Source organism: Acartia tonsa, chromosome 9 (assembly GCF_053477335.1).
Source record: "Acartia tonsa isolate MP-2025a chromosome 9, ASM5347733v1, whole genome shotgun sequence".
In the NCBI taxonomy this organism is placed as follows: domain Eukaryota; kingdom Metazoa; phylum Arthropoda; class Copepoda; order Calanoida; family Acartiidae; genus Acartia; species Acartia tonsa.
In genome coordinates this window covers 29,052,717-29,075,925 of record NC_137268.1, presented here as the reverse complement: position 1 = coordinate 29,075,925, position 23,209 = coordinate 29,052,717, and the positions used below count along the sequence as shown (strand labels likewise).

Here is a 23,209-nt window from a genome sequence, read left to right as displayed (position 1 = left end):
GTTGGACCTTCATAAGTACGAGATAAAGCAAGTGAGGGGGGGGGGGATATTGGACTGATTGAAATCTATAGAAAGGGGTAATTTTGTGTATCATTATTGGGGATGTACAATATTTTATCTGGCATTGTCTTATTCCTTTAGATACATGAAAAGAAGGTCAAACTTATGGGTTTTTTTTAATTTGATTGATATAAAAAATAATCTTGATTTGAACTCTTAGTTTAGGGAACTTCGTTATAACATGTAAAAGTTCTGTATAAATGAATACAGTTAGGATATGTTTTTTTCATTTATTTAACTCTTTATATCCTACTAGCGGCTACGCCCCCTAGAACCTCTAGGGGCACTTAAGATGGGATGGGAAAAAGTCTTTTTCAATTTGATTTTTGAAATGAAAATGCATCTTTTATTGGAAGGGTGAAGATATACTCCCCAAAAATAGTTATAAAACCTTACATAGACCAATTGAAAGCTACATTGTGAAACCAATATCGGTTCAGCGGTTAGCTAAAGACAAAAAAGCTTACTACTGTATATGATAGGATTAAAGTCTATGTTATTTTTTATTGACCTATCCCCCTCCCCATTGTTCCTGGTTGAATTGAAAAGTGACAAAGATGTCAATTTTTCTTTTCGTGTGATCTCACACGAGAAAAAGTCGAAAGATCGCATCATCTAAAATTGGACCACCAAATGACCCCACTTCGGAAGAGATTGTTTTGGCCTTTTAATGATTCATATTATTAAAAAGCAAAAATTAATTATGTCATTAAGAGGACATAATTTAGTTAGAAAATCGTCATATCGATAATATGTCAGTTATTACTACTTTAACATGAAATTATAAAGTCGTTATAAACCAAGAAAATTATTTATCTGCACAACGCTTCCAATGTTGTCAACAAAAATAGCTTCTAACTGACATTAGTGGATAAAATATAAGTTGGGGGAGGGGATAGGGGGGTTTAAATGTCCACTGTCGAAATGAACCTGCAAAAAAATCCGCAAATATTTGAACTTGAACCTTGAGGTTACTTTTCAAACAAGTGATCCTTATATAAAAGTAACAGGATCTGTGTGCGTGTGTCTGTTTGTACCAAATGATTTTTCTGAACCGATTTGGTTCTCCTTTACAGTTAGCTTCTCATAGGTCCTGAGAATGTTTATAGACATTTGGGAGGATAGTACCACCAATTTCCCAAGAGAAATCATCCTTAGAGAAAAATGAACTTCCAACCCCAATTTTTAATACTTAAAAAAAACTGAAATCGGAAATGTGTGGGATTCAACTCCCTCCCACCTTTAATGCCCCTAGAGGCCTCTAGGGTTAAAGCCGCTAGTTCTAAACAAGACGTGATTTCATCCCATACAATTCAAACATCATATGATCTGAATCAATTTGATTGAAAGTCTATCCACATTGCTTAAAAGTTTAATAATTTTATTTTTAAACAAAAAATATTTTTATGCCTTTTATATTGCTGAAATGGTAAAAATTAAAAGAAAACACAGCTAAATATATGCCCATAACTGACCTCTTTAGCGCGCACGTCACAGCTTATAATATGTCATGATGTCAAAATACTTCTCGAATGGCCTAAAAGAAATGATTTAGTATAGATAAACAAACAAGCATTCTTTAAGAATTTTTACTTATATTTTTAGTAGCAAAGCTACTGTATAATTCAATTTGTCTGTCCGTCGGTCAAATAGTCCGTAACGCTATGGGGACATTGTGGTTTTCTCGGCTGCTATTAAAGAAAGAGAGTTTGAATTTTTAGTGAAGATATCTATGACAAATGCGCATCTTTTCTATACATTAATTTGACCGTCTGTACGTCATGCTTGAAAAGAAATAAACCTAACTTTTTAGAGAGTTTGTGATTTTATTTGAGTTTTCGCACACTCTCACTCTTTTGTAGTTATGAACATCTGATTTATAACTAACTTTGACCGTTTGTCCATTCAATGTTTTATGTGATTCGCTACTTATGGCTTTGGTCATCCTTGTTACATCTTAGTTCTTCAGGTTCAAGTTCTAAAATTGTTTGCCGTGATATATTCTCGTAGCTAATTCATTATAATAGTTATAGAATATACGTGAATATTATGTCAGGGGAAATTTTTTTTATCAATTTAGGTTGCTAACATGTTCATCATTTATTTCTCAGTTCGTTCATACAGTAGATAAGATAAGATAAGATTTATTTTGGGTTGTTGGTAGCTCGTGAACTGCTAAGGGGAAACATCTGATATGGTTCCCTATTACAGTGAAGCTTCCTATATGTCTTGAGAAGGTTTGTAACTATCTCCACGCTCACACGAGAAATCGCCGCTAAAAATTACTATCCCCCCAAATATTTATCACGTTTACTTTTTAAAAAAATTTCCTGCCTTAAGGTATCTAGGGGCGTAGTCACTAGTTGTGAAATTATTGAATTTTGATAAAATTTTAATTACAAATGCCTGCTTTTTGTTTAGGTAAGGACCTGCAGCGTGCCCTGTGGGTTGGACCTGAACCTTCAAGATTTATGCCAGGTGTTCCCAGGTATCCTAACATTTAATACCAACTTATATTTTAATAATTACAGAGGCCTGTAGGGGCACTGAGGCGATGGAAGTTTCAATTCGTCCTCCCCCTCCCCCTTACTTTTAATTCTAGCTTCAAAAAGAAAAGTTTTAATTTTTTTTGGAGGGGAAAATTTTATTTTGGGGTTCGGGATAGTGGTGGTAACTTAGCTATAGCTATAAACCTTTCTAGGACCTATGAGAAGCTACCCTGTAAAGGAGAACCATATCGGGTCAGCGGTTAGCGAGATCCTTGGCTACAGAAAAAAAGACTCACTAATTTATATAACAACAAGAAGATATCGGGCGATTTCCCTTGCAAGTTTGTAATATTTTTACAAAGTTTGTAATACTGTGGTATCCGCCGAGGATCAATGGCAGACACCGGAGTTCAATTAGATTACGGCAGTGTGACAGACGTGGACACCTTACTATAGAGAAGCTACGCTTCTCTAGCTTTCACTAGATAATGATCAACATCTACTTTCAGTTGTCACTTTATTGAAGGGTTTAGAGATACTGGAGTTATATACAACAAACAATAATTACATGGATAGGAATAAATAATCATAACATAAAAGCATAAATAATATATATACAATGGTCAGTTTGGGCAATAATGATTCCCCCATCCCTGGAAAGGGTGGGGGAGAATTAAGAATACAGTTAACCATAATAAACATGACAGATTCAAATCATTAATTCTAAGCGTAGGGAGGGGGTCACTAGACCCCTTCCCCAGGACTCGGGGGAGGGCCATTGACCCTCCACCGAACCCCAGATCAGGGGTGCCATAGACATGGCTCACGGTTGCCGAATACCACAACTCTCCCCTCGGAAGGCTGGGAGATGGTTTCCCTACCAGACTTCCGACAGTGGTTGAGGCCTTCGGCCCGCTCCTTAGGGCTAAACAATATATACAAACGATAATGATTCAATGGAATCCTAGTGGTGAGTATCTTCTTAGGGTTGATGGGCTCCCAATGTGGGATAGAAGGCAGAGGCTGCCTTGGGTTGGATACGTTGGTCAGCGCCGGCAGGTATCAGGTTTGGTGGTGGCACATTTGTTGCTGGAACGGTCAGCAGTGGGACCTGCGGGTTGTTGTTGGCAGCGGCTGGGGCACTGGCTGCCAGGTTGAGTGTCTGAGCAGCGGCCTGTCCTCCTGAGGGGCCGCGGGGTCTGCCAGAGGGCGGTCCTGGTCTACCTGGGCGGTCATGCCCGCTGTCAGTTGATTTCATAGACACCATTTCCTCGGCTGCTTCCCTGCCGATGGGGATGGCATCCCAGTCCACTGAAAAGTCCCGGGACTTGGCATGGTTGAGCCTGGCTCTAGCCATCGCCTTCTTATACAAGGCTGGGTGGTACAGGAACACTTGTGATATCGCATTCAGGGCTGCCCGGACTCCTCCTTGTGCTGCTGCCAGAGAAATGATGGTGAGGTCCCCCAGCAGTTTGAGGATCAGCAGCAGCAAGCACAAGATGGCGGCGCCATCTCCCCACTCGTGGATGGCTTGTCTAAATCCTGCCCAGACATCCAGGGCTGCCTCTCCTTCCTCCGCCAGTCGGTCAATGTTGTAGGACACTATCCCATGGTCTCCTGTGGCCGAACAGCTGCCTTGCTGAACGCAGGAGCCATAGGATAGGCCGGTCAGCATGGCGCTCTTGTATGCTGGGAACGCCAGCAGCTGTTGCCAGTCGTTCAACTCAGCCTGTGAATACAAACCACCTGAACTGAAGTCATCTAAGGGGTCTGTCAACAACTGCTTGGGCGTATCCAGCGGGGGTGGCCTCTTCTTGGGAGCAGGGGTCAACTCTATCCAGCCTTCCTCTGCGTGCACAGTCAGGGGGTAGGTGGAGGAACAGGGAATCTTGGTGGCGTGCTCACTGTATACCCGCGTCACGGCGTCTACAAAACCTGTGGGCTCCACTGGCACTTTGTCCCAACACTCCTTGTGTTCGCGGACAACATACTTGTGCCTTTGGCAGGTCAGCTGCAGCAGGATGTCTCCCCTCAGTACCGAGAACGTGCTCCCCTGGACACGCACCGGGTGGGCCGGATCTAGTTGCTGGAGCTTCCAGCAGTTGGCCGCTACTTCTTCTGCTGCAGTGCTCCTCATGCGTGTTTCCAGGGTGAATCCAATATAACCTGCATGGATCTGGGCTTGGAGGGGAACGTCAACATCCCTGGCCGACACTCGGGGCAGCGCAGCCGCGGCTGGGTCAGCTGCCACAAACAGCGCTGGATGGTTGGTGGCATGGGCCTCGAAGTCGCAGTTCACAATTGAGGTGGGGCTGGTCATGTTGATGAAAAACTGGGCCTGATGGTCAACCAGATATGCATCCCTCACCAGGCTGGGCTGGAGGCTGCGGATCAGCCTCAAGGGGCAATCTCTTCCCAGGTGGTCCCACACGTAGGTTGCTTCCCCAGTGATACAGGACAGCTCAGAATGGGGACAGTCGAGGGTCAGGTGGTCAGACTGGGACTCCACCCGTCCATCCTCCACCACATAGGTCTCCTCCTTGACCAGCAGCCGCCGCTCCTGGAGCACTAATTCATTGCGGTAGAGCTGGCCCTCAAAGTGGACGTCCTCCCCCTCGCAACCCACCCCCTCGGGGCTGTTGACGAGGGCGCCCACTACATCAACGGTGAAGAACAGGGGGTGGTTCAGCTGGAACGTCAGTGGCTGGGTCTTGCCTGGCAACGTGTATACTCGGTTCCTGGCCAGGTCTCGGCACGCTTCTGGGTCTATCTTGGTTGGCCTCATGAGGGTGGGGACCGAGGTCACCTTGAGGTGACCCCATACCCCACACCTGAATGTCCACTGGGACACGGTGAGCTGACAGCTGAACCCAGTGGTTTCCCTCACCTTGACTTGCTGCAGGACGTGGATGTCGTGGCCCAGGGGCACCTCCTGGTGTAGGGGCTCCGTGTCACACATCTTTTCTTTGTTGTAAGACGTGACATGGGTGGGGTTGGCACAGTCCCACCCCACCAGGACGTAGCTGGTTGTAGGCCACACGGCTGCCAGAAGGAGGCCCCACAGGACCATCCACCAATGGGAGAGGCTTCCAGGTAACCATCTTCCTCGTGCACGCGGCTGGGGATCTCCGGTTCTGGTCACGGCTGCTTCTGGGGGCTGGACACGGCTGGGCTGCTCCTGGCTAGACACAAATTTCCATTGAGCGTTATCTGTATGCGGCCGAGGCACCCCGATACCCTCCCCAATGACAGACTGGCAAGCGACTGGCACTTGCCTGGGTGTCGGCTCCCCTAGCCCTAAATGCTCCCTTCCCTGGTCCAAGGCATGCCCAGTGGCATGGGGCTGAAGTGCATGTGGCACAGGCTCGCCCTTACTCAATGCCCTCCCCTGCCCTAGGAACTCAGGTGCATGTGGCACAGGCAAGCCCTTATTTTCCCAATTTTCAATCTCCCCAGCCTCAAGTGCAGGGGGCACAGGCAAGGCTGGGTGTTTACAAGGTTTTGGATTCAATACATTTAACAAATTCAACTTATCCTGATGGTGAGCCGCTGGGTTCCCTTGGCTGGTAGAGGGCTCTGGATGGCATGTAGCTGGACTCTCCCTGCAGGCTGGTGGCGCTGGCTGGCATGTAGCTGGGCTCTCACTGCAGGCTGGTGGCGCTGGCTGGCTGGGGGTGACGGGTGTCACCCCTTCCTCTGGGACCGCTGGCTCGTTCCAGGACTCAGGTCTCTCGGTGGCGGCGACGGGGGTCGCCCCAGACATCAGGTTGGAGGCTGGCTCGTTCCAGGATCCAGGTATCTCGGTGGCGGCGACGGTTGTCGCCCCAGGCACACGGTGGGAGGCGCTGGATAGCACCCCCCCATCATCCCAGGTGGCGACGCCGGGTGGCGTCCCATACATCGATGCAGAGGTGCTGGCTAGCACCTCCTGCCTCTCTCGTTCAGCGGCTGCCAGGGCCTCCCCATACACCGTCTCAGGGACGCTGGGCAGCGCCCCTCCACTCTTGCTGGGTAGGCTCGGTCGGGCAGGTTCCATCATATTGAGACTGAAAGGCTGGGGCCTCAGCACCTCTGGCTCGGCTATGTTGTTGGGCTGTATCAGCTCTGGCCCCAGATGGTTAAGACTGAAGCCTAGGCCAACCCGGTTGGGCTCAGCCGCGCCGCCCAGTACGTTGATCCTAGCTGGGACAGTCCCGAACTGCGGCATCCCATCGGCTCGGTCCGCAGCTCTGGAGGCGGCTGCTTGCGGTGGTGGTGCTGGGGGCGCGCTCCCTTCCATATGGGCCACTCTGCTGGGCTTCCCTGGAGGGGCACCTTTGTCGGCGGTGCGCCTGCGGCTGGCTACCTGGGCCCAGTCAGCTCTACACTCGGCCGCCGTGTGGCCGTCATAGTGGCAACGCTCACACTTGGCAGAACGGTCACGGCGTGGCTGGGTGCGCCTCTCCTCTAGGCTAACTTCCATAGGCGTTGGACAGTCTCGAGCTCGGTGGCCTCTCCCCTGGCAGCGGTAGCAGCGGCCTGGAACCTTGTCATCTGGAGCGACCTTCCCCATCTGGTGGAGACCCGGAGCCAAGGAGCCAATCTCCATTGGCTCCGACTCGTCATATTGGGGCAACTGGATGCAGGCAGATCCAGTCAGCCCGTCGGTCGAGTCCACTAAGCACACACCCTCCTTCAGTTGCTTAGTAACCATGGTCACGGTGAACATGGCCTTGCGAGTGTACTCAGGTACACTCGCAATTTCATGGTTCATCATGAGGCGTTTTACATTGGCGTTACGAATTCCACGGTTTAATTCGTCCACCAACAATTCAAGATCCTCATGATTGTAGGCGTCCCTATACAAGGCGCACTTTGTTGATATGTACGCCTGTATAGGTTCTGTCGAGTGTTGCTTGTAGTCCCTAAACGCTTGTTTAAGCGTTTGGGACTCAAAAGCAGGACGAAATAACAATTCACACTCGGTCTTGACCTGCTCGTAGGTCAAGGCTTGGCCTGCCTCGCCAAACAGATGGGACGCCATTTCCGCCGCTTGCCCTACCAATGACAGTAGTAGGGCGTTGCGGCGGTTGAGGGAATCATGAGGTGGCACGCGGTAAGCCGCCCATGACATTTCCAGTCGGCGGATATGTGCCGACCAGGACTGCTTGGGCGGCCCTCTATACTCCGGCAGATTGCTCAGCATCAGCTTGCGGTACTCGGCTGGGGCCGGCTGAGGGTCATCCTGGAGCCATCCTGGGGCTTGGTCACCTCCTGGGACTTGATGCTGGTCCATTGGGTCAACGGTGAAACGGCGGGCACAAAGTTATACAGGACTACAATGAATGGGTTGTCACTTGAGGCTTCCTAGCCTAACAGCCAACACTGTTTGTATCACTAGGTTGGGAGTTTTAGTTGCAAAGGTATAACTTAGCTGTACTCATCAATGGTTAGGTGTTGAGGTAGATAGATGTTGAGGGTCTGAACTGCTGTCAGGAACTGATTGGGTTTTCCCTTATCACACTAGAGCTAGGAGGAAAGAAACTTGCAATTCTTTATTTGCTAAAAATACCCCTGTTAGATGCTATGGAGTAGCTCTGCTCTGGTGTGAACGTGTGTGTGTGTGTGTGTGTGTGTGCGTGGAATCTTCTGTCCTTGTAACGCGCGTTCGCGCCGTCAAATCCGCGCACACGGGGAAAACGCGCTCTCACCCCTCAGCTCGCTCCCTCATTGGTCCGCTTCGTCCGTTGGATTTATGATGTTTTCCGCACTTTGTTGCGCTACCCGTGAATGGCGCTCTGTATATCCGATCGCTAGCTCCACACTACAGACGGACTTAGCCTAGTGTGGGTAGGAAGGGGGAAGCGCGTGAGGGGACGGGGGTAACTCCGTCCGTTCCCACTGTGAGGGAGGGGGTAACTGTGTGTTGGTGTAATGGGGCCTCTGCTTCTTAATCTTAGGCTTATCTGTTATATAACCCTGATTGTATTTGTCTTCAATTGGAGAGGGGCCCCCTCCCCTTCCCTTGGAATAAGGGGTGTATTTGTTATTGTGCTGTGGGCTTGAAATTGTTTTGATTATATTACATCTAACTTTTATTGCTGTCCTTATCACAATTACATAACAGATTTGTTGACCAACTCTGTTCTATTTTTAGCTGTTATCACAATAAACAGTAATCCAAGCCTGTTCTATTCTTAGATTTATCACAACACAACAATTTGTTTGCCAAGCTTTGCTCATAAATCTATTGTTTGGTCATCACATTAGGGTGGTAATCCCTGCAAATGTGATATAATATCTGTCTTCTAGATGGGTGGCTGCGTTGTAGCTTCTCAGGATACTCGGGGTTGACATAGTTTTTTCTCTGTTCTGGTGCACTACACCCGTATGTTAGCTCGCAGCTTGCAGCTATGTGGCATGTTTCAGCCTATCGGCGGCAGGGAATGTCCCGTCCTGCTAGCGCCACTGGTTCGGATCCTGCTATTTCTTGCAGTAAAGTTGGCCTATTTTCAGCCGTCTACACGTATTTGGCTTGTTTCAGCCGGTCCGCAGGCCTGTTTCAGCCCTTTTGGCGCTCGATTCTCCGTTAGATATCAGCGCTGCTCGCGGTTATTCGTCAGATTTCGCTGTTTTGCTTCCACAACTGCCGGATGCAGAGTTAAACTTTGCTGTCCAGGGTGGGTAATTCAGGTTGCTTGCGTCAGTTTTGCCAGATTCACTGCTGGGAGTACCTTAGCCTCAGATGCGCGTCTGCTCTACACTTGTGGTTCGCCGTAATCTCACACAGCTGTCACCAAAGTTGTGGTATCCGCCGAGGATCAATGGCAGACACCGGAGTTCAATTAGATTACGGCAGTGTGACAGACGTGGACACCTTACTATAGAGAAGCTACGCTTCTCTAGCTTTCACTAGATAATGATCAACATCTACTTTCAGTTGTCACTTTATTGAAGGGTTTAGAGATACTGGAGTTATATACAACAAACAATAATTACATGGATAGGAATAAATAATCATAACATAAAAGCATAAATAATATATATACAATGGTCAGTTTGGGCAATAATGATTCCCCCATCCCTGGAAAGGGTGGGGGAGAATTAAGAATACAGTTAACCATAATAAACATGACAGATTCAAATCATTAATTCTAAGCGTAGGGAGGGGGTCACTAGACCCCTTCCCCAGGACTCGGGGGAGGGCCATTGACCCTCCACCGAACCCCAGATCAGGGGTGCCATAGACATGGCTCACGGTTGCCGAATACCACAATACATGTAGTTAAATATTTCTCAAATATTAATATTAATTCTAATGATTTTACTATAAGTGTTAAAAATTAGAACAAATACGAATTTTTTTAAACTTAAAGCATTAAATTTACATAAATCAAATAGTTTTTATTTCATTTTTTATATTTATATTTTGGGTAATCCTTTTTAGAAATAAATGTTTATCAGTATATGAAATATCAATAGAATAGGTACTAATGTACATCACACACAGACAGACATCCTGTTACTTTTTATATTTAAATTAAATCTACTAGCGGCTATGCCCTAAAAAGTAACTATTTATTGGAGCCTCGCGAAGGCGAAGCAATTAAGCTAATCAAGGGAAATAAAAATTTCTAGGTCTTTATCAAAATTTTCTTCTGGATAATACGTACCAAATGCATAATTTTTTTAAGGGTAAATTATACAGATGCTTTTTGCTTATTACAAAGAAAAATCAAGCCAACCTTCCTGTTACTTTCATTATTTAATAACCTTTTTTTATTTAGAAAAACCACTCAGACAGAGAGATTAAAGATGAAGAGAGACTGTGATGAAGTATTCCCTCAAATTATTATCGGAAATGGAGATGCTATTAAAAATGTAAGTAAAACCCAGGGCTCGGCAGCCGTGCATCAACCACGTAAATAAGCCTCAAATTTAACCCCGTTTGGAAGTTTTGAATTTTTTTTAAGAATAGAGATTGCCATAATTTGGTCAGGTTTAGACTTCCAGCTGATTTTGTAATTGTGAGAGCTTGATTTTCTCGAGGCTTTCAGGCGGCTGACGCGCGGCTGCCGAGCTTAGGTAAAACTGTCAGATTATTATTAGAAATTGGGATGCAATTAAAATGTAACCTTTTATAACAAGACAGTCAAAATAAAATTATCTAAACAATATTTATAATTTTTTCTGGATTTACATACACAATAGGTTGGTAAAAATTATCATTGAGAAAAAATTATACCATAATAAAAAAATTTTATAATTGGAAAAATCTTTTTTATGTTGGTTTAAATAATACAAGTGCCTGTACACTTTCGAAATTATCTCCAAATAAGCAAGATTATGTAAAATTTAATATTGTAAGAATAATAAATCTTATCCTAACTTTTTTCTTTTCTTTTTACAAGTAACAACTCAATGATAGGATAATCTTTTCAATACTTAGAAACTTTATTTTCGGGGAGGAAGGGTACTTTGGACTGTAAATTAAATTGGTACCCAAAGTTTTATAAACAAGTTGGTGAAAACTACCAATGTTCAAACTTTTACTCAAACAGAAAGTAATTTTGTTTATTAAAATTGGGTTTGTTTGTAAATTATCGTCAATTAGTCTTATTCCTTAAGATCCCTGACTGTTTTTGATTTTAATACCATATAATAGTTTACTAATGTTAGTGTGCCTAACTTTCTTAGGAATCCTACTTATTAATTGAAAAAGTTGTAAAATTTTTGTTTGTCCGTTAAGGTCTAGCTAACCACTGAATCGAGTGAGCTCTCAATTTGGGGAACTTAACATAGGTTCTAGTGTGGTTGAGAATGTAAATTTGGATTTAAAAATTTTAATTCTTAGATTATTTTCAAGCATCTCTTTGTCCATTCTTCCTTTAAATGCGTTGGGGCGCAACCACTAGCATAAATAAAAAATGTATTAAATATTTACCAAGAAAATATTACATCTTCAGAGAAAAACAAATACAAAAAATGGAAATTTGACTATTTCCTACTATCCAATGTATCCATCTTTTCATTTTAAATTGGATCTAGAAAAAATAAATTTGTTCCTGAAAACTTTTGGTTACTCAGTTGGGCGGTTAAAAAAAAACTTAAAGGGATAAAAAAATACCCTTAATATTTTATCCTATAACCCTGTTATGTAAAGTACTAAGATTTTTTTCTGAAGCTTAAGATTTCAATAACTACTAAACTGGTTGAGTTCTCCTTTATAGGGAAGCTTCACATAGGTCACGGGATGGTTTTAAGCTATTTCTATTTTAGATATAATCCTTGGCATGATTTTAGGCTATTTTTATGTTCCCTAATTTAATTCTTCCATTTGAATACAAAGCCTCCTAGATGCTGGGGGCGGAACTGCTAGTATAATATAAAGTAGTAAGGTTTTTTTGTCTTAAGCTGAAGATCTCGGAAAATACTAGCATGAATTGGTTGTACTTTTCAGGAAATCTTTATAAATGTCTTTTGCTGGTTTTAGACTATTTTCCTGACCCCTTATAGAGGCTAGTGTCTAAGCAACTTGTAATGTATAAAAAACTGACCTTTGCTTAGATATAAATTAAGAACCCTCAGCTTTGGCGTAAAGCATCAAGAAAAATTTAGCATAAATCCACGTACACTAAATAGTGGATAAACTTTTATTAGGTGGGGTAAAATCATATAATCATTTCAAAGAAATTTAAAGGTAGGGGAAGAATTACCACTTCGTTGTTCTTGATTAATATTATAAAGTTTGTTTCAACCTCCTAACTATTAAATTCCTTAATTTTGAACACACAAAACTTAATTCATTTCTAGGAAAAAGAAAATTGTTCCATATTTACTTTGTGAATAAAAACTTTTTTTCAAGAATTTTTCAATAAATTCATTATATCTTTCTGTCTAGGGAAATATTTGAACAATTCCTTTACTTTCATTATTAAATTTCTTAAAACTTTTGACCTATAATGTTTTTTTTCTATTCTATTGTAACAAAGATAATGCACCTTAAGACAGATTAAGACTTACAAAATTTACTTTAATTGGTGACAAAAATGCATTCTTTAAGTGCTGAATCCATTATTTAAATCATATATGAATATCTACGTTTTTTTTAAATTTTATTACAATTTTTTAACCTTTGCTTTTTAGTAAATCTCTCTTTTGATTTTATATTTTAGATGGACTATTTGTTGGATATTGGAGTGACTCATATTCTTAACACTGCTGAATCAGACGTCAGGTATTATAATTTATTGTTGTTTTGCTGACTATGATATCATTTTTTAGTAACGATTATGCCCCTCTTTAGACCCTATTAGAAGGTGGGGAGAAGTAAACCCTCCATTTAATCTTAAAAAAAGAAAAGTAAAAAAGAATGGTGAGGGTCATTTTTCTTGGAAAGAAGATGGTACCCTCCCCTGAAATGAAAATGAACCTTCCCTAGACCCGAGAAGCTTTACTGTAAAGGAAAAACCATATCGTTTTGGTTTTTAGTAACAATTATTCCCCTTCTTTAGACTGTATTAGAAGGGGGAGGTGAAGTGGACTCCCCACATATTATCTAAGTTTTACTTTGCTAAACATACACACAAACACTTACAGACATCCTGCTACTTTTATCAAATGATGGGTACACGATAAATAAAGGGTACTTGACAAAAAAAATTAAAGATTACAAATATATTAAGAGGTAGATAAGACTGGATAAAAAAAGACTGCTGGTCTGTAAATACACTGGCATTATAAGATCTGGCTCTATGTCAAATGTTTTGCTCATGTCAAAAAGACACAAATCATATTTTATTAATACAATCAAACCTTACATATTAGCCATTACATTTTTTGGAAGATGATGAAAGTCCCTCCACAGATTATAGCCTAATACGATAGAATAACCAATGTGAGGCCAGCATAAATTTTACCATTGGTCAATTACAGTGTATACTGGCCACTCATTGGCTATTCTATCTATCTATTGGCTATCATCTGTGGCGGGACTTTAATCATCTTCTTTTTTTTGTTTTTGCCCAGTTACTAAATAATTAGTGAATGTTCGTATGCCTTACTGTCTCACTATCCGTCACTTAAAGGTTTATTCAATTTCCATATACCCAATCACTTAGGTACTAACTGACAATGAGGAAAAATAAAAATATCCCCTTCTGGATTAAATTTATTGGCTAATCAGTTTGGACACTGCAAACAATCAAATTTAAATAAAAGTGCCCAATGGTAATGAATCAATGAATAATAAATAAGGAAGAAATAAAACTTTATGTACCTATTTCATTTACAATGCAATGTCCCCTCCCTCCTTACAAAAGATAGATAAACTAACATTGATTTATCTAATTTATGAAACACAATAAAATATTGAAATATTAAATATTTTGTAATATATCTGTTATATTCTGAAGTTAAACAAATTTTAAAATGTATCAAATTTAATCAAATTTGTTGAGGCGAGTTGATATGAGAGACAGAGAGAGAGATACACGAGTACAAAAAGAGATTTAGTAATAAGTAAATATCAAATTTAATCAAATTTGATATGAGAGACAGAGAGAGAGACACGAGTACAAAAAGAGATTTAGTAGTAAGTAAATATCAAATTTAATCAAATTTGTTAATGTGAGTTGATATGATAGACAGAAAGAGAGATACACATGTACAAAGGAGATTTAGTAGTAAGTAAATATCAAATTTAATCAAATTTGTTGAGGCGATTTGATATGAGAGACAGAGAGAGAGATACATGAGTACAAAAAGATATTTAGTAGTAAGTAAATATCAAACTTAATCAAATTTGTTGAGGTGATTTGATATGAGAGACAGAGAGAGAGAGATACACAAGTACAAAAAGATATTTAGTAGTAAGTAAATATCAAATTTAATCAAATTTGTTGAGGCGAGTTGATATAAGAGACAGAGAGAGAGATACATGAGTACAAAAAGAGAAATTTAGAATTTAGAAATATAGTACCCACTACTGTATAGTAACGCATCACAGTGCCTTCGAAGGTGCTTTGACTTTAGTGTCAGAACCTTAATTGGGATATAGTGCATTTCATTACCCTAGGTTTTTTAACTTCATTTCACTTTTCAATAAAATCTAAAATGCAGCGGTTTTTGAGAAAATTAGATTTAAAAATTTCAAGTTCAATTTTCACCCACTAGGAGTTACCGCATAATCATGACAAGAAAAGCAAAGATTATTTATTTAAAATTTTAAAACAACTTTGCTTTTATAAAGTCAGTCATAAAATCTCTTTATATATGATTTATTTAAGGCTGAATTTCCATGACCTTAGCAAAGCAATTGATAAAAATGGCCATTAATTAACTAACTTCAGGAGTGGTTTTATGAGGAACTTTATAAAAGCAAAGTTGTTCAAATATTTAAATAAATAATATTTGCTTTTCTTGTCATGATTATGCAGTAACTCCTAGTGGGTGAAAATTGAACTTGAAATTTTCAAATTTAATTTTCTCAAAAACCGCTGCATTTTAGATTTTATTGAAAAGTGAAATGAAGTTAAAAAACCTAGGGTAATGAAATGCACTATGTCCCAATTTAGGTTCTGACACTAAAGTCAAAGCACCTTCGAAGGCACTGTGGCATGTCACATTCTTTAGGGAGTGGGTTTGAATCTCAAAACCAAAAAAGACATACGTTGTACCTACAGCTACTATGTCAGATGTGCGACATGAATAGAATGCCTTTGCCAAAAGCAGGCACAACTCATTATAATTCACCTTTAGGACTTCCAGATAAAGATCATTCAATGCATATAATCTACCATCTCCAGAGGAATAGAATGTTTTTTATATCATTTTTTTTGTTAATTTATACATTCCTTTAATTCAACACAGTTCAGAAACCAAATATATAAATCCTTTGAACATTTTTTATTAAAATTTCAACAAAATATCATATGTGACAACCTTTTACAGAAATACTAAAATTATATCATATTTAAAATATCTTATTTCAATATTTAGAAAAGTTCCATTGAAGTAATGAGCTAAAATATAATAAACAAGGACTAATAAGTTAATAGTTGAAGAGCTTTTTAAAACAGAATAACTAAACATAAGTTTAAGAAGTTTAAGTTGTGAAAAAAGAAAAGGAAAAATTAAGATAGCGAAATAGCAACAAAATACGTTTACTTATAAAGTATTTTTAACTGTATATTAAATATTAGCGGCTACGCCTCTAGATCTCTCTAGACAAAATTGGTTGAAGGGTGGGAGAGGGATGCAAAATTTTCTTAAAATTTATTAGTTTAATTTTCAGGATTGATCCCACCAAGTTTGCTAAAAATGGAATCTGCTACAAAGGATTTGTCTGCAAGGTAATAACATTTTTTTGGTGGATTTTCTCATGTTAGGTTAGGCCAAGTAATGGTTAGATTAGCCTTTAAACCAAAATGCCCGCATGGATAACTGTGGACATAGAAGCATATATAAAATAGAAGTATTATAGAATATTTATATTTTATTCTATATTGAAGTATAGAATTATATATTATCTATCCATCCTTCATTTCTTTGTTAAAAAAATAATTTATTTATTAACATAATAGTTATTGAATTAATACATTTATAACGTTAACATGAGTAGAAATTTCAATAATGGCAATTTGGGGATCTTAAGGGATAAGACAATGGACCATAAATTAATATATTTCCCTGATGATGATAAACAAAATTGCTCCCTTTTGGATTAATATTATAGGTTTAAAGTTTGGACACTACTAATTTGAAGCTAACTAATTAAAATTAATATTTGAGCTAGCGAATTACTTAAAGTGGTTATCTAACTTTGGGCACCAGTATAATTCTCAGTCCCCAAACCCCTTCTTCCCTGATAAAATCATAGAAATATGTCTTGATTCTACGGAATTTCTAGCTTTCCTAAAAAACAAAGGACACATTTGTATATACGGTTTGGGCCATATTTAACAAGGACGAGAATACCCATTTTTAAGTCTATGTTCATTCTTTAAATAAATGAATTTATGAATTTGATTTCATCTTGATTATTTTATTCATATTTGAAGTTTCCAAACTATCTAACCAATTATTTTAGTCTGTAGACTATGGTAATATGAAAACTCTAACTCTTGATTAATTGGTTTAAACAAGGAGTGTTCAAACTTGTTAAAACCAAAATATTGCTTTACAGAAGGGTAATTTATGATCGTAAATAACAATTTATCGTCCATTGTCTTTTCCTTTATGTCCCTTGACCTTAAAGAATTAGTTTATGGTATGTTTCAGTGATATTATATTTACCCAAATACAAAAAAAATATCTATATGTCACCAACTGATGAACAAATGAAAAATCTAAAGAAAATCTTTGCTGTAAAAATTTTAGACATGATTGATTAAGAAACAAAACTATCTTATTCTAGACTTTAAAAAATGTCTTAAAGGGAACATTGTTTTATCTTTCAATTCAACAAAAAAGTAGTATGAGTTTTAGCAAATACTGAACTTTTGATAATTAAAAATACGTAAATTGTAGTAATATTTATCAAGTTTATGTTCAACTAAATACTTTTAAAATGTATGACTTTCTTTATAGCTAGCGAAATTTATTAGACTAAAAGTGCCTTAAACTAGATACAACATGTTGTATTGAACTGAAAATATCTGGTAAATAGAATATTTTGTCATTATGGCTAAACACTAATACTGTTGAGTATACATTTTACATAAGCAAAAATAATTAAAGTTGACTTAAGTATTTTTTTTCTGATTGTCTGAACTAACTAATAATGATTATTTGAGAAAGTAAAATAAGGCAAGCTAAAATATTTTTAGACTTGTTAAAGGCTTTTGACACTATTCAATATCTGGATTTTTTTTCTAAAAATAATTTCAACTTAACAACTAAACAATCATTTACGAAGGCTTTTTTAAAAAATCCTTTGTTAAGTATTTAATGATAATATTTTTAATAATAAATTTAAAAGATATGGTCAACTTCTGGAGAGAAGGGCTCTAATTTCTTCTGACTTGGCAAAGGCTTTTGTTACTTCCAACATTTTCAAAATCTAATTTATTAAATTTAGTTTTTACACTTCAAACAAATACATTTTTAATAAACTTTCTAGAATATACCTTATTATTACAAGAATCATTTTGAATAGTTTCAAAACAATAGGACGATTTAATACACCTAAAATTTACAACCAAAGCTCTCCGTTACGAACGAGCCGACTTTACAATACATGCCAAAAAGATTCACTGCAAAAAGAAACTGTGACAAATGTAGATTGTAGTTGTTGCTAAGAATCAAGGTATTTAAAGAATTGTTAACGTAATTAAAATTACAGCATCAGAAACTCTCAAACTATGATGCAAAATAACATTTTTGTGTTGGAATGCAAAACAACAATTTTTTTATTCAGATTAAATGTTTAAACATTGTACAAATATAGCAAAATTTTAAAATCAATATCCATCTGTGATACTTTTTATGAAAAAATAATTCAAGCCTTTTCATACATTACAGAAAATAGATTAGCTACTATAAAAAAGCATTCAAAGTTAACATTGACCTCCGCTAATTTCAAGTTTTATCATTTATGTGGGAATACTATGTTTTAAACAAAGATATTGTGCAAAGGAAGGAATATTTTTTCCTTGGAAAAATGATAATTAGAATGTTGAAAGATGTTTGTCTAACTTGCAGCATTCATCATGACCTTATCTTATTTTTAAAATTGTAGTCTTTGCCTGTTGTATCTATCCATTCATGTAAAGGTTTAACAAACAAGTAAAATAGAAATAAATTAATATTATGGGGTTCGTCAAACCCACGAAAAACACCTGAAATCATGAAATAAAATGAAGAAGCGGGTTTCGCGGTATTTTCACAGAAGCTTTTCTCCTAATTCTAGCCAATGCGAGGGGCTCTATCCCTGCGGTGCCTATTTCCATACACTGCGTGGCAATCATTAACATTAAACTGACCTAAAATAACCTAACAAAGGCTACTGTGGTGTGCAATTACGACGAACCTTCAGTTTATTTTGTTTCTTGATCAGAAATAATCTTTGATTTTCCTTCCAGATAAAACTAAATAGTTTAATATTTCTTTTAAAAATATTTGTCTACAGGAGAAAGAGAGACAGCATAACAAAGTTTTTAAATTGACATGAGAAATCAATTTCAAGCCTAATTAGTAAAAACTAAAGATAAATATTTAAAGCAAGAATGACAACATTCAAAAATAATTTATCAAAAGAACAGCGTAAATGACAGCCTGAAAATTGTACCATAAACCTTAAAATCGTTTTTTTTTTAAATTGTCAAACACTTTTATAAGGTCTAACTTACCTTAATTATATTATTATCACACTTTTTAATCGATTGCAGTGACAGGTGCTAGGTTAGGGTAGACAAAAATAACGCAGAAAAAAACATTCATTTAAATTGACATAACATAACATAGAGAAAATTGTCAAAAACTTTAGATATTCAATCTACATAACTAGAACAAGTTTTGGTCGAATTTCGCGGGAAAAAACAGAGAGAAAAAGGGGTCAATGGTCTTTTTATTACACTAGTCTCCAAAGTTTTGTAATATCGTTTTCTTGTTCGTTGGCTTAAAAACTTTGGAGACTTTAGATTGATTGGGTTATTAAGTTGAGTGTTCAAACGTTTCAATCTCTGATTTTGATTAAAAGAAGGGGTAATTTTAGGCATCATCATTGATGATGTACATCAATCTATCAGCCATTTTCTTATCACTAAGGTCCCAGGACAAAATATGAATTCTAATTATACTGTTAAGAATATTAGTTTGCAATTTTCTTAAAACTTAACTATGAGTATCAGTTCTTAAGTTTACAATGCAGATAAATTTCAAAAATACCTTTTTTTGCTGAAACTTTTATGTTTTATTTTCTTCTCATAGCATATTAAAAGAAAAGCTTTTCTAAAACTAGGGTCCGTCCGTCCGTACATCCGTCTATCCGTAACGATTAGCTCTTTTCGTTAATTTAGTCATGTTAGAATTCTCGTATCAATTTCGAACTTTGAATGATGATTCCTATAATAGTTAGTCACGATTTAGAAAGCATAGGAACTCTATAATCGTTACCAGAATGTCCGTACGCTAATTTAAAACATGTTGATTTTTATCATTTTTGACACCAATTTTTTATGAGATTTTTTCATACTAAATCGTATTACAACAATGTACAATGTTATAAGCAAGGCATCTCTAAAATCAAGTCCTAAAAATGTTAGTACGTCTTTAAACAATATCCTGGGCAGTTTTGAAACAAATATACTTACAATTTTGTTTATACATTTATATTCTACTTATTTAGTTCGTTTGTCCCTCCATTTTAGAGCTTCGCTTTTATGGATGCTGCCACCTTTGTTTTAGTATATTTAAGTGCTTAAACTTTAATCTAAATGTAAAATTTTATGTTCAGTAATCTAAAACTCACTTAACAAAATTGTATTCTCAAAACAAATATTTAATTCACTAAAATGTTTTAAAACAGATAGAATTTATTCAGGTAAGAAATTAAACAATTGAATGTAATTAATTTGATAGAAAATACAGCTTAGAGTTTGAAAATTAAGAAAGGGACCATTCTCCCCCCTCTCAATTGTCTCAAGTTACAAGAAATTTGTTTTCAAGATCTTATGTAACATATTTAAAGACAGCAATAACCGGTATTTGTTTAAAAAGTGGCTAAGCACTAAACATCCCACCTCCTTTATTTTTGAAAAAATAATGATAAGGGGAGGGCGGTTAGTTTTTTCCATACCTAACCCTTACAGTCGGGCCCCTTGCCACGCCTTAAACAGTCGGGGGGGGGGGCGCCCCCCCTATTATCTCAGTTCCTATTAGAGCTAGAGGGCTAAAAATCTTTGTGCAAGTCCCCTGTGTTATGATGAATTTTCGACCTTAAGTAAGTCAAGGTTAATTTTCGCTTCCTTCACCCTTTTATTTAATAACCTTTGTTTTTAGGTCCTTTTTTACTTAAAAATTTCAAACGGCTGTAATTTTTTTATTTTTGAAGCTAGAAGAAAATTTTTTTTGCAGAAAATGTTTATTTTTATGTAAATTTTATGTTTGAAATATCAAAACATAAATTTCAGCGGCCGAAGCTGTACTTGGCAGCTGCCAGCCGCCGCAGTCGGCGGTCGGCGGGAAAACGGCGGCGGATCTTTATGAAATTTTTAAACATTATGTAGACATGTAAGAAAAGTTTAAAATTTGAAGTCTCTAAGTCAAAAATTGCGGCCACAGGAGCCTTTTAAAGATTTCTGGAGACCTGGAGGATCAGGACCTGCAGGATCATACCTGAAACCTGAAATTGACTTGAACACCTGTATTTAATATGAGGATGTACTACTAGAGGATATTTTAGTATTTTGGTAAGATAAAATGCTTTGTTTAAGTCAAAAAAATATTTTTGATCTTTACCTGGATGACCCTGCCAGGTTTGCTGGCATCCTGTGCCCGCCAGGATGGAGATATTCAAAAAATTCCAACTCTCAGTTATGTGTCATACTCAAACTTAAAAAGTCAAGCAGTTTGGGCTCTTTATCTTTCACACACAGAAAATGAGATAGAAAAAACCAGATGGGGGGGCGTTCAACGCCCCCCCCCCCCCCCCCCGACCGTTAAGGGTTAATTTTACTCTGTAAGCAAATTAACGTATATAAATGAATAATCAATTTTAGTTTTTATTATCTTCATAACAATCGAATATCCTTTTCGAGAAAACTTTCTTTAAATAATAAGATGGTTTTAGTCTATTCTGTTAAAAATGTTGACCCCGAGGTTCAGATTTATGCCAATAGAATATTATTAAAAATAATATTTAAATTTAGGATATTCCCGGTGCTGATATTTCCTCCTTCTTCCACGAGTGTGCTGAATACATTGAGAGAGCTCTCTCCATGAGATGTGGTCTCGTTCTTGTTAACTGCTATATGGGTAAGCTCTACCAGGAATCTAAAGGAAGGAGACAATGGTCGATAAATTAATGAACTGTACGACATACTCAATGATGATACAAAAATTACCAATTCTGTGGATAAAATTATCGGATCATGGAAGTACCGGGTTTTGTCGTATTTTCACAGTAGCTTTTGATACGTCATTTTAGGTTAAGTTAAGGCAAATGTTAATGATTGCCCCGCAGGGTTAGAGCCCCCAGCAAGGGGCTAGAAATGGGAGAAAAGGTACTATGAAAATACGACTTCGTTTTCCATCCATGATCCAATATCTTTTCTTTTGAAACAAAAGGGCTACTTCCCCTCCTTCTCTTACCTCTAGTACGCTTAGAGGCCTCTATGAGGTTACCCTATATTAATATTGATTGTGTTTTTAATTTAGGTTATTCAAGAGCCGCCACAATCGTAGCTGCTTACATGATGCTTAAGAAAAATTACACAGCCACTCAGGTTCGTTTATTCGCATCTTTCTAGAAGCATCTTATAGTCCCAAATAAAAATTAATGTCATACACTACAAGTGACCAATAATAGGCAAGTATAAATTGTAATTGACCAATAGTAAAATATATACTGGCCTATCATTGGTCTTTTGTATTATTTTTTATTTCTGAAGTGCTATAAGCTGCTTCATCTGTTTATCATATTATTCCTTCATTTTTTCTTAATTTTAATATCAACCTTTATCTCTTTATCTATCTATCTATCCATCTAGGCCCTGCAGTACATGAGAAACAGCAGAGAGGTACAGCCTAACATGGGATTCCTGCAACAATTAGCTGGTCTGGATAACAACCTCCGCAAGGAGAGATACAGGTATACAACAACTCAGGGAGGGAGGGGACATATTATCATACTAGTCCCCAAATTCTTATATTGACCTTTTCTTATTCGTTGACTTAAAAACTTTGGGGACTTATTACTTTTGGGAATTACAAATAACATTGTAGTCATCCTTGTTTCTTTTTCTCTATCTTTAAAACAAAATTGATTTTCAAAGAGCTCCTTATAGTGCCTATAATAAAGGGAAGTCTTACAAATGACCAATCATAGGCCAATACGTAAACTAAATTACCAATGGCAATAACAATTGCTGATAACCAGTCATTTATAGGGCTTTTAGTAAGTCAAATAAAAAAAATTTAATTTATAGCACAATATTAAACCTTTTTTGTCCGTCTGTCTGTCCGTAAGGAGTACTGTTATCTCTAAAGTTAACATTGTCCTATCAATCTTGAACATTTTACCTAATATTAAGGAATTTGTTGATATTTTAGAAAGTACAACAGTATGCAAGTTCAGATTCAGTATTCCATCTAAACAAGATTGGCTTGACAACTACTTAGGTATATTACACTTAATTTTCAACTTTATGTTTCAGAGAAGCAGCTTATAGTGCCTAAAAATGACGTCATACAATACAAATGGCCAATGATAGGCCAGTATACATTTTACCAGTGGTCAATTACAATGTATACTGGCCTATCATTGGTCATTTGTATTGTATTACGTCATTTTATATTAGGCACTATAAGCTGTAAGTATGTTAGTTATTTAAAATTTAGAAATATAAAGAATATTTTTAAAGAGGGTAATTTATTTTCGCGTAATTCTGTAAAGTAAAGGGTGCACGCTTCGAGTCAAATAAAAAGTACAGACAAATATGTATCATTATATTATGTATTTA

General features: G+C 37.8%; 1 protein-coding gene across 1 annotated transcript in view; it reads left to right on the top strand.

The window, feature by feature from the left end:
- Window positions 1-22,868, top strand: part of LOC145328707 (dual specificity protein phosphatase 3-like) — a 28,273-nt gene extending 5,405 nt beyond the window's left edge. The window contains exons 2-9 of the mRNA XM_080172507.1: window positions 2,482-2,548; window positions 10,316-10,409; window positions 12,704-12,765; window positions 15,823-15,880; window positions 21,398-21,503; window positions 21,906-21,973; window positions 22,238-22,338; window positions 22,800-22,868. Of these exons, the coding sequence (XP_080028633.1) occupies window positions 2,482-2,548; window positions 10,316-10,409; window positions 12,704-12,765; window positions 15,823-15,880; window positions 21,398-21,503; window positions 21,906-21,973; window positions 22,238-22,338; window positions 22,800-22,842 (599 nt within the window). The 3' untranslated portion in view covers window positions 22,843-22,868. The remainder of the gene's footprint in view (window positions 1-2,481; window positions 2,549-10,315; window positions 10,410-12,703; window positions 12,766-15,822; window positions 15,881-21,397; window positions 21,504-21,905; window positions 21,974-22,237; window positions 22,339-22,799) is intronic.
- Window positions 22,869-23,209: the final 341 nt, after the last annotated feature.